Source organism: Lucilia cuprina, chromosome 3 (assembly GCF_022045245.1).
Source record: "Lucilia cuprina isolate Lc7/37 chromosome 3, ASM2204524v1, whole genome shotgun sequence".
NCBI classification, from domain to species: Eukaryota; Metazoa; Arthropoda; class Insecta; order Diptera; family Calliphoridae; genus Lucilia; species Lucilia cuprina.
Genome location: NC_060951.1, coordinates 52238788 through 52249962, shown reverse-complemented (window position 1 = coordinate 52249962; position 11175 = coordinate 52238788). Strand labels below are relative to the sequence as shown.

General features: G+C 26.3%; 2 protein-coding genes across 2 annotated transcripts; both read right to left on the bottom strand.

The window, feature by feature from the left end:
* Positions 1-2322: 2322 nt before the first annotated feature.
* Positions 2323-3951, bottom strand: LOC111683182. Its single transcript, XM_046946541.1, has 2 exons — positions 3603-3951; positions 2323-3523 (listed from the first exon to the last, which is right to left on the bottom strand). The coding sequence occupies exons 1-2, from the start codon at positions 3817-3819 to the stop codon at positions 3510-3512; spliced, it is 231 nt and encodes a 76-aa protein (XP_046802497.1). The 5' UTR covers positions 3820-3951; the 3' UTR covers positions 2323-3509.
* A 4932-nt stretch (positions 3952-8883) lies between these two features.
* On the bottom strand, positions 8884-10339 carry LOC111683190. The gene is made up of 2 exons (XM_023445241.2): positions 9845-10339; positions 8884-9138 (listed from the first exon to the last, which is right to left on the bottom strand). Exons 1-2 carry the CDS (start codon positions 10071-10073, stop codon positions 9125-9127), a joined length of 243 nt encoding a protein of 80 aa, XP_023301009.1. The 5' UTR covers positions 10074-10339; the 3' UTR covers positions 8884-9124.
* Between the last annotated feature and the right edge of the window lie 836 nt (positions 10340-11175).

The window sequence follows — 11175 nt, the reverse complement described above, 5'->3', positions numbered from 1 at the left end:
TACAAAAATATCGTAAAATATCTTATATCTTATCAGTATTAAAACTGCTTAATACTCTCGATTGGTATTTTCTGTTTATCTTAACGTAAATTAAAAATAAATTATTAAAATAATTAATTAATACACAAATCACAATCACTTAGAAACACTAAAATTTATGACTTTTCTACAACGATTACGATGATCTAGTAGCTGTCCTTTTGGACAAGGTTTTGCACGATTCTGGGTAATTAATAGTTCAGATTTAAGTACTGAAGATTTGCCATAAAATATCACTTTCTTAGCTTCACTTGTTTCACTTAAAAGAGCCAATAACAAAATCAATAATAATATTTTACAATATTTTAATAACAGTATTATTTATTTTTATGTACTTTTCAAAATTTCAATACACAGTTTTAAAAATAAAGTTACAGATGTGTTTCTCCATTCATTTTTTAAGCGATATCAATCTTTAAAATGTTTTGCACGACTGTGAACAGAAATAAGTAATAATTCAGTATTTAAACTTGTAAATTCTACAAAAATAAGATATTTCGATTAGATAAGAAACAACAACTTTACACAAACATAAAAAGATTTGTTGTGTTGCCAATTGATTTTGGTCTGTTCTCACAAAAAACACTCAATTCATTTGAAATAACTGAAGTTGATAGTAGGCCTAAATTCAAAAACAAACAAATAAAGTGAAATAATTTTTCTATTTTTATATTTAAAAAGAAAACGACAACTTTTTCTCAAAGAATTTTGTTCACTTTATAAAGAAACAATTTCACTTTCGACCAGTCCATAACAGGCCGCAAAATTAGATTTTTATATAGTTAAAAATTTGTTTATAAATATGGGTTTAATTTATAATGAGAATTATTGAAATTCCATGAGGATTACATAATTTTTCATTTTCATTTAACATCTATATATTAGTTATTGTTAAGTATTTGTGTATCACACTTTTAGTTGTAATATATATTGTATGTAGTCGGACATCAAGACTGATAGTTTTTGGTTACGTTGAATTATAATAATTTAAAAAAAAAGAAAATAATATTTTAAAAGTAGTTGTTGGTTAATGTTGATTTGTTAATAGTTGAATGCAAGCTGTGGCTAAATATGAAAGACTGAGTGAGAAGACTTTAAGAACGACGTTGACAAATAATTAATAATTTATAGGAAAGATAACAATTTTTTTTTAATATGCAGTTAAACAACTGCTGTCAAACTACTGGAAATATAGAGTTTAATTGTCTGGTCTATTGTTTGGTCTGTAGTTAGTGTAAAGTTAAGTCTAGCTAGACTGTTAATATTGAAATTAATTGTCTGGTCTATTATTTGGTCTGTAGTTAGTATAAAGTCATGTCAATGGAATAGTTCACAGAGTAGCTAGACTATAGACTGGACTATAGACTAGCTTATTTTTATTAGACTAGACTATTGATTTTATTATAGTCTAAACTATTGACTAAACTATAGACTATACTATAGACTAGACCATAAACTAGACTATAGACTAGACAATAGACTAGCCTATAGACTAGAATATAGTCTAGTCTATATTCTAGTCTATAGGCTAGTCTATTGTCTAGTCCATAGGCTAGTCTGTAGTCTAGTCTGTAATCTAGTCTACAGTATAGTCAATAGTTTAGACTATAATAAAATCAATAGTCTAGTCTAGCCTATATAGCATATTTTCAATACCAAACGAACTACATCATTAAAGAACATTTATGTATATATACATCAGGATCATCTTAGGTTTTGATGCGAATTCAAAATACATAAATTATTCAATAACAGAATATGTGTCGATAAAATGTTTGAGAAATTCGAAATTTCCTTTGCAAAGAATATTATGACATATTTCTTTACAGTTAATTTAGTACAAGAATTGCAGAATCCGAATTTCGTTGAACTGACACTAAAAAATATGCGTTGTATTAAAGTATTTTATAAAGATGTATACATTTTTTTCGATTTAATATCGATTTACAAAATTTATCGATATGTGCAAAATTTGATTTAAATTATGCCGCCAATAAAAAAAGAGTCCAAACGACTTTTAAGTTTTTAAACTTTTCTTCATTTTGTTAAAAATTTATTTTTACTTGATTTACTTTTTAAGCCAAAGAAATTAAATATAAAAAATTTTGGAATTTAAACATTGAAACTTGTGTAAAATCTTAAAAATTAATTAAAAAAATATAAAATAATTTAAATTTAAAAATACTGCTAATACATTTTTGTAAAAAAATATTAAATTAAAAACTATTAATAAATAATTTATACTAAATAGAAAAATAAATACATTTTGTTCATTTTTATGTTTAATATACAAAAAGCAATAAATAATAAAAAACTATCAATTAATACTATTTCGAATTAATTTTAGGTCAGCAGGGTTACATATATATAATTATTTTAATACATGATTCGATTAGAAGGATAAGGGAAATTCTATATGTTTTTAAATAATTATTAAATAAACACTTGAATAAAATTTTTTAATAATTTAGCTTTTCTTTTTTGATATATCTATTGTCATTAAAGAAACATCAATCATATAATATTAATGTCGAAATCTCTATAAATATTCTGTGTTTTTTGCTATTTGCAAAAAAATAACTCACAAACGATATCAATTTATGTCTTCATAACTGTTTTTTAATAACATGTGGTCATTTGCTAAAAACAAATAGCTTTTTTACTAAAAACACTGCGGAGAGGAGTCAATAATAAAATAAAAATAAATAAATTATTAAAGTGTAGAAAATGAGAAAATTAGTCTACATTTAAAATTTGATAAAAAATATTTTTTAAACTTATATTAACTTTATATTAGCGTAAAACAAAGCTTTAATAGCCACATGTTTTTAATCAGAATTTTTGAAATTATTTTTAATTATCAAACCAATTTTTAAATCTTTATAGCACTAGCTATGTCTACATATTTATAAAAAAATACTTCAATTAATAACTGTGGAATTTGACAGATAATTACAAATAAACAAAATTATTGTTATAAATTTTCGATACATATTGTGGTTGTTGCTTTTCAATTAAAGCGAAAACTTGTTTTTTTTTTTCTTTCTTTTCATTCAATGTCACTAACCTAAGACATTTTCATTATAATCGTGACAAATTGAAATATTGAAATTGTCTAATATTATTAAACAAATACTTAAGATAATATTAAACATCTAATTTACAGCAGACAATCATACGTACTTAAAAAGTGCAAATGTTTGTTGAACTTTTTGTCAATAACTAAAGCACTATCTTGCCGCCAATAAAACTTTTTAAAGTTGTCAGGTTGAAAATAAAATTATCGTTTTTTATACTTGCAATTCATTTTTCAGTACCAATTATACAATCATACGAAATCCATTCAATAATACGGTGGAAAACACTGGTAAATTTCAAAAATACCACAGAATACCTTACATCCGCTGCTGACACATGTATGTTTCTTATCACTACTACATAATTAGAGACTCTTCGGAAGTTGTTTTAACTTAACCGCGTGTTACTAAACAAAAAGCGAAACAAAAGCGGAAATAATTTTAATTATTTTCATAATGAACTTTTAACTCGTAAATAACACTTACATCGACTAAATGATAAAACTCTTCTACAACGATTACGATGATCTAATAAAAAGCCTTTTTGACAGGGTTTGCCACGATTTTGGGTGATCAAGAGTTGTGAAAGATTTATTGAGGGTTTACCAAAAAATATCACTTTTTTGCTCTCTGTAGGGGCACTTAAAACACCCAATAATAAAATGATAATTATAAAACTTTTACACACTGTTAAGAAATTCATTTTCTTAATTTTTTTAATTTTTTTTTAAAGATTTTTTATTTATATATTAACTATTTTTAAATTATTTTCTTTAAAAACTTCCGTCACAATTTCTCTTTAATGTTGTTTCGTTTATAAACAAATTTTAAATAAATATCAATCGTTGTGAGTTAAGTGTTTATACCCTTAAACGTTTTCTTTATTTTTTGTTTTATTTCTCTGTTCCCAGACCAGACCTACATATACATACATATCATGAAATTATATATTGATAAAAATGTTAATAATTTCTTTTATTTCGATTAGATAAGAGGAAATACATTATTTGTACTATTATTAATATATATATACTGGTGTTCTATTGATTTTTTTTGCTTACTTTATGTAAAAAAAGCACTGTCGCACATTCAATTGGCGTTTGTTGTTTCACACTTAGTTTTTTTATTCACTACGTACATGTTCATTCTTTATCATTAAGTAAATCCCAAAACGTAAAAATTCTTTAGATAATATTGTTGTTGTTTTTTTTTTAATGTGTTAAAATCGATGATGACTGCTTTTCCTGACAACTTTTCATCACACAGTAGGTCGAAAAATAACGTTTTGAAATTTATTAAGAAATTGTGAAAAAAATGTATTGCAAAATTATTGGCGATTAACATATTTATCAGATTAATCTAGTCTTTCAATAATTTTAAAATTCAAAATTCACAACGTATGATATAATTTTATACATGGTTTCAGTCTAAAATAACTTAGATAGCATTTTGGAGGGTAAACAGCAATCATTCACATAGTTCATAGAAATCCGAAAATTTTGAACCAAAAAGCAGCAAGTTTTTGGCTTAAATATCAGGAAAGTAGTTTTTAGATTAAATCATTATTGGGAATGAAAAATGGATTAGTAACGACAACCCAAAGAATAAGAAATAGGACTTAAAGTGTATCTTCTATTATAAGCTACTGAAATACTGGGGACATGTACCAAACACACATGTTCAACCGCAACATTCCAACTTGACAACGCTCGACAAATATTTCTATCGATCAGTGCAGAATGTTTTCACTGGAATATGGATTTATGAAAAATTTTTTAATCCTCAAAAAATTGTGCAGTTCCATTTGTGGAAAATTTAAAATTATCTAGGAAAGCAGGTGGCTATCAACACATTAAATAATTTGACATTCTACCAATGCTTCATAAAAAACAAGAAAAATTTACCAAAAGTCACAGATTTTGTTATACTTTTCGAGACAAATCAAAAAGCTTAAATTGAACCGTTGAGGAAGATTGAATTTTAATGGAAAAAACTTGCGACTTCCTGCTATCAATGTCACGTAAAGCAAGAATAATTGTCGGTGAAAATTTGTCAGAGAATACCGATTTCAATAGCGTTCGTCCTTGCGTCTGTGCCAGCTGTATGACCAATAGTTTTGGGTGTTACAAATATCAGGACAAATGACTAATACGCCCCTACTATAATGGTGTGGGGTATAATCAAGACACTTATGACAGACAGACGGACGGACAAAAAAAGCAGTGTAGAGTATAAGCAAGACACCTATGAAAGAATCCTATGGAATTTCATATAAATGATCTCTCTGTATGCTATTTGAATTTACATTTTGAACATGAGAAAAAGTTTTACAACAAAAGGTCTTAACATCTACAATTGTGTTAAAATTTTTGATATCGCACTTAAAGTTTGCTATAAAAATGATTAGAAAATTGGTTCATAAAACACCTTATACCAACACTTTTGTTGGTTTTGGTCTAAAAATGTTTTAAATCACATATGAGATTATATTCCGAAATTAACTCTGATTGTGTATATCTATGTGTGATCGGACCATACAATGTTGCATGTTAACGATAAATGTTTCAACGATAACTACTTTCAATTTAATATAAAGTTTGAAAATTTATACAAATTGCATAATTTTCAATATAATAATATATTCTAATTCTCAACACTGTGCGCTCATATCATATGGTATTATAATTTACAATAGAAACAAATTCCTTAGCTATAAAAATAAAAAAATTTCAAAATCAATTTTGTAGTGTTATACTAGTAATATTTATTTCCGATTTTTAAAGTAACAATATGAAAAACAGCTAAATCATGGCGTGCAGTCAAAAAGTCAATTTCCTGACAACAGTTATTATTACGTACGTACATATGTATTGTACAATACTTATTTATAGATATTAAGTGACTATTATTATAAAGAATTTCGTTGGAAAATAACTTACTAAAGGTGAGAGATAATACCATAACGTTATCATTTATCAGTGACGTCGAGATTTTATGAAAACTATCAACTTGACAACAAGGTAGTAGAGGAATTTCTTAAGGAATACCCACAGCAATGTGTAACATATAATTATAAATTGATATGCAATGCAATATAATCAATTTATCATACAATAGAGTATATACACGTGTTATATTTAATTAATAATTATTTTATAATTAGTTAATTACTTAATATGGCAAAACTGTTCAATTATAGTTGTGTCAAATAGATAAAAAACTTTATCACATACCTATTAAATTTAAACTACACAACTATTTATCAGGTTCAATATTTTTTTAAACTTTACACTATTTTTGAGGAATTTATTAAGAATGTTTAATTATATCTTTAAAAGGATCAAAAGAGGTGCGATCATTTTAAGAATCTTTAGATTTTTATAAAATACATGTACTTAACATAACTATGAGCTCCACATCTGCATTGGCTAGGTAAAATAATGTACCGGTTTAATTTTATTTAAATATCTTTAAAATTGTGACTTGCAGTTTGAGATATGAACAGGCAGACAAATTTAAGGACTCAGATAATGATTCTAAGCCAACCGGTATACTTTCAGTTGGATTGAAAAACCCATGCGTTACAAACATCAGTGCGATCCCTCTACAATATAATGGTGTAGGATATATGTATTTAAATTAAACCAAACAAATTAATCAGAATAGTACTAACGTACTTTTTGGTGCTCGTCATTTTTATTGAATGTAACATCTCTGACAGAATGAATTCTTTTAAAAGAGAGCTTTTTTATAGCAAGCCTAAAAGTATACATTTTAGTAGCAAAATATTTCTAGAATAAAATAAAACACATTTTAAAAATTCTCTATAACCGATTTATAAATTGATACATCACACAAATCAAAACCCAAAATAACATACAATTGGGTGATCATATTTATACTTAATACCACTATAGAGAGGAGGGTATTATGCGTTTGTGCTGATGTTTGTAACACCCATTTAAAGTATAAATCAGTTTAGATCATTGACTGAATCGGTTTAGCTTCGCCCGTCTTTCCATCTGTCTGTCTGCCTGTATGTCCATGTAAAGCTTGTGCGCACGCTACAGGTCGCAATTTTCAAGATAAAATTTGGCACTAACTCTTCTTTTGACCCAAGGATGAACTCTATTGAAAAATTTAAATCCATCCATTATTTTGCCAAACCCCCGACTCATAATTATATTAAAAGCACTAATGGTCAACAAAATTGGAAAAACTTAGTTTTATTAAAGTCTAATAAGTAAAAATATTCCTTTATATAAAGGTATGTAGGATATCGTATGGTTGGCCATGGCCGACTACACATTCATACTTGTTTTAAATAAGAAACAAAATAGAATTATGATCAGAAAAATAAATATGTATATTTCTTAGTTTCTTCAGTTGTAAAAATATATAAATTTAAAAACCAGCATACTAGACAGTATTATACTCTACACCAATAATTTTCGGAAGAATATGATGTACAGAATAAAATAGGATAATATTTGTATATAATTTTTTATAAACTTATACTTGATTTTTGAAAATGTATGGGACTTAGGTCGATTTGTTAATATTTACAGACAATTTCGTTTTATAAATTATGAAATCATTAATTCAGTTTCCCTAATAATTGGATAATAAATATAATAACTGTTTATTAGTACTAAAATGTCCACCAAATTGATTTTTTGAGTTAGAAATTGCCCAATTATATAGAATGTCCATTAGAGTGTCCCGAGGAACAGACTTTTTAAGAATTTCAAATGCCTCTCAATCGCTGCGTATATAAATAATACTTTTTTCTAACTCTCCTCAGTTCCCTATCGGCGATTGAAAATCCTGAACTCAGTGTAATTTTCGAAAAATGAAATATTTTAGGTTTTTTCGAAATGGGTCTTAAAAATTCCGTAATTTTGTGCTAATTAAGGAAAAATATTTTTAAAATTTTTGTAGAGCATTTTTGGTCCATAAAATAATTTTAGTGGGTTGGAGAGGCATATTATTTTTGCGTTTAATCGAAATAGGAGTCAAAATTTGTAGTTTAATTTTTTTAGTTTATACAGAAATATTAAAAAAAAATAAAATAGTTTGGCATTTGGTTTGGTCCGCGAATATAACTAATGAAAGGAGATACAGTACTAAATTGTTTACAAATATCTCTATGTTTGATGTTTAAAATGGTAAATGGCTAAATCTTGCTAAATTTAAAACAAATGAATAATGTTCATAGGTTAACAATTAAATGCAAAACATAACATACGATATCGTCTCGAATTGACAACATACTTTCGAAATAAAAATCAAGTAGCAAATCAATTTTCGATAAGATTATCTTGATGGTAAGGTGGTTGTCAAGTAGAACGACACACACAGTATTATAAAAATAATATGCGTAAAGAGGACTTTTTCTTTACTTATGATAGAATCAATAGAATCGGACAAATCGTTTAAGGCATGTTTTGCGTACACTGTAATAGTCACCGAAAACACTTACAACAAAAAATAAGTTTTTTCTCTGTACAAATATATGAAATTTCCTTTTCGGCACCAATTAATATGTGTGCGGAAATGAGCCTCTAAAACTGTGCGGCGTAATTAAAAATTTAATAAAGATTACTCAATGAAAAAGTTATTAAATCCTAAATAAAACATTTATATTTCTTCTTTAGTTGATTCTAATGACTCTCGTATTATCAAAAGACATATCGTATTGTCTTCTATATAACAATTATTATCTTAGTACCATATATTAAAACTATGACAATATTTTATTCATATTTCACCAACATTTTATTATAATATAAATTTATTTTTTTTTTTAATTTTTAATACATTTATTAATAAATTAATAACTTATATCTAACGAAAATAACATATTCATTTTATTAATACTACATAATTTTAAAATAATTTAAATCGTTATAATACTGCACACAGTTGTGTTGATTAATTGCCTTTTAAACAGTCTTACGAGATTCCAACCAAAATATTTTAATAAGAAATTCCGGGAAAGGTTGTTTTTAACATTTTTCATCTAAAAATAACAAAAATAAAATTAAAAATATTTATAACAATAACAACACAATTTAAACAACAATACAATTTCAAAATGTTTTAATTTTGATTAGATATGATGTCTTCATTTTTATGTGGTCAAAGAGATAAATAGAAATGTTCCAAGTTTGTAAATAATTGATTGTTAAAAAGCAAAATTCAATAATTGAAATGAAATTTAATAAAATACAATAAGAAGGCATGACATTTCAATACATGTTTAATTGTAGATTACAATTGATAAGAACCAATGAATGACCATGATGGTAGAAGTATGTATGTGACGGAATGTATACAATAATATACTACATACTTAATACATGTGGCTTAAGTTAAATACTCTTGACGTAGGTAGTTCATACTGAAATCAAAGCTTATGTGAGTATTATATGCAATACTATTTAATTTAACTAGTTTTAAGTATATGAAACTGCCCTCAAAAGTCACATACTTTTACAAAGACATATGCATTAAAATACCCTGCAATTTTATTTCACTTTCCCATAGTAGTATTATATTTAAAATATACATGCATATGTGTATAAATTTGGAAAAATTGTTTCAAAAACAGCTGGGTATCTGCCAAAGTTATAATATATGTATGTACATATGTATGTCACAGATACTTATATGAATGCTTTTGCAATTATTTTAAGTGCATCTTTTTGCAAAATAATTATATTTACCTGGCTTAAATGATATTACACGTCGACAGCGACCACGATGATCTCTCATTTGACATTTTGGACATGGTTCCATTTTAGGTGATGTTGCAAATAATTGTCCTTTATTTACAGATGCTTTCGTATAAAAGATGACACGTCTTGCATCTGTTTCCGTTGGTGCACAAAAAACTATTAAAATTGTCAACATTAATACTGTTGCAAATACTTTATGCACTTTATATGACAACATTATGGCAATGAGTGTGTCTGTTCGTATGTGTACACTTATTTGGTCTTAATATCCTTGTTAAAATAGTACTTTTGTGGTTTATTTCAGTTACGTACACGAAAATTTACTTAAAATTTCAAAATCACAAACGTTGTCGAATATAAATTGTTTTGTAAATGTAGAACGAGAACAATTTACGCGATTTCTTTTTAGTTTATTTTAAAAATGTAGAAATATATATGTTACTTGTTCAAATGCCGGTCTTTAACTGATTACAAATGATAGAAAATTTTTAAATTTTATATATAGAAAATTATTTAGAGATTGTTAAGGTGACCAGCGTTTTATTAGAAAAAAATTCAGAAAATATTAGTTATTATTTCCAATATTATTCTAGTTGTCTTTAAAAAAACTTCACATTTAAGTGATTATCAAAAAAGTAATTCCAGATATTGATTGATCTCATTTATAAAACCGATCTACATGGATATAGGCTTATTTTTTAATTCATATATACAGAACTGTTCAGAAAATATCTCATTCTCTATTTCCCTCATTTGGGCTCTAGCATGCCTTCAATGGACAGGTGGATAGACGGACATATCAAGATTGTTCATATAATCATTCACTAAATATATACTTTTCGGAATCTATGAGTCATCGTGCTTGTAGCATTTGCATCCAAACCGTACGTCTTCAATTGATAGACGAATATAGTTAGATCGTCATAGAATGACTTTTCTGAATCAATTGACCAATAATTTCGATGTGTTACACCCTAAAGTGGCTTAAACTGACAGACAGACGGACATAAAAAGATCCTCTCAGAATATAAAAAGAACCCAGAAAATATAAATAAACTTTTATAAATCTCTTGTCAAAGTTTCGATGTGTTATAAACACAATGACATATTTATTTTATATATAATTTTTCAGGGTGACTTTCAAAAGTATATCTCATATAATCTGGTCACTTTAATTTCCTTTACGTAGAGTAGATTCAATTGACAAGAATGATAAGGTGTCAGATAAAAAATATATACACATTTAACAAAATTAATTAAACTTTAACCAGTTGCTTCACACACATGAAACTCTTTTGCCTGCTTTTAGGCCGCAATGA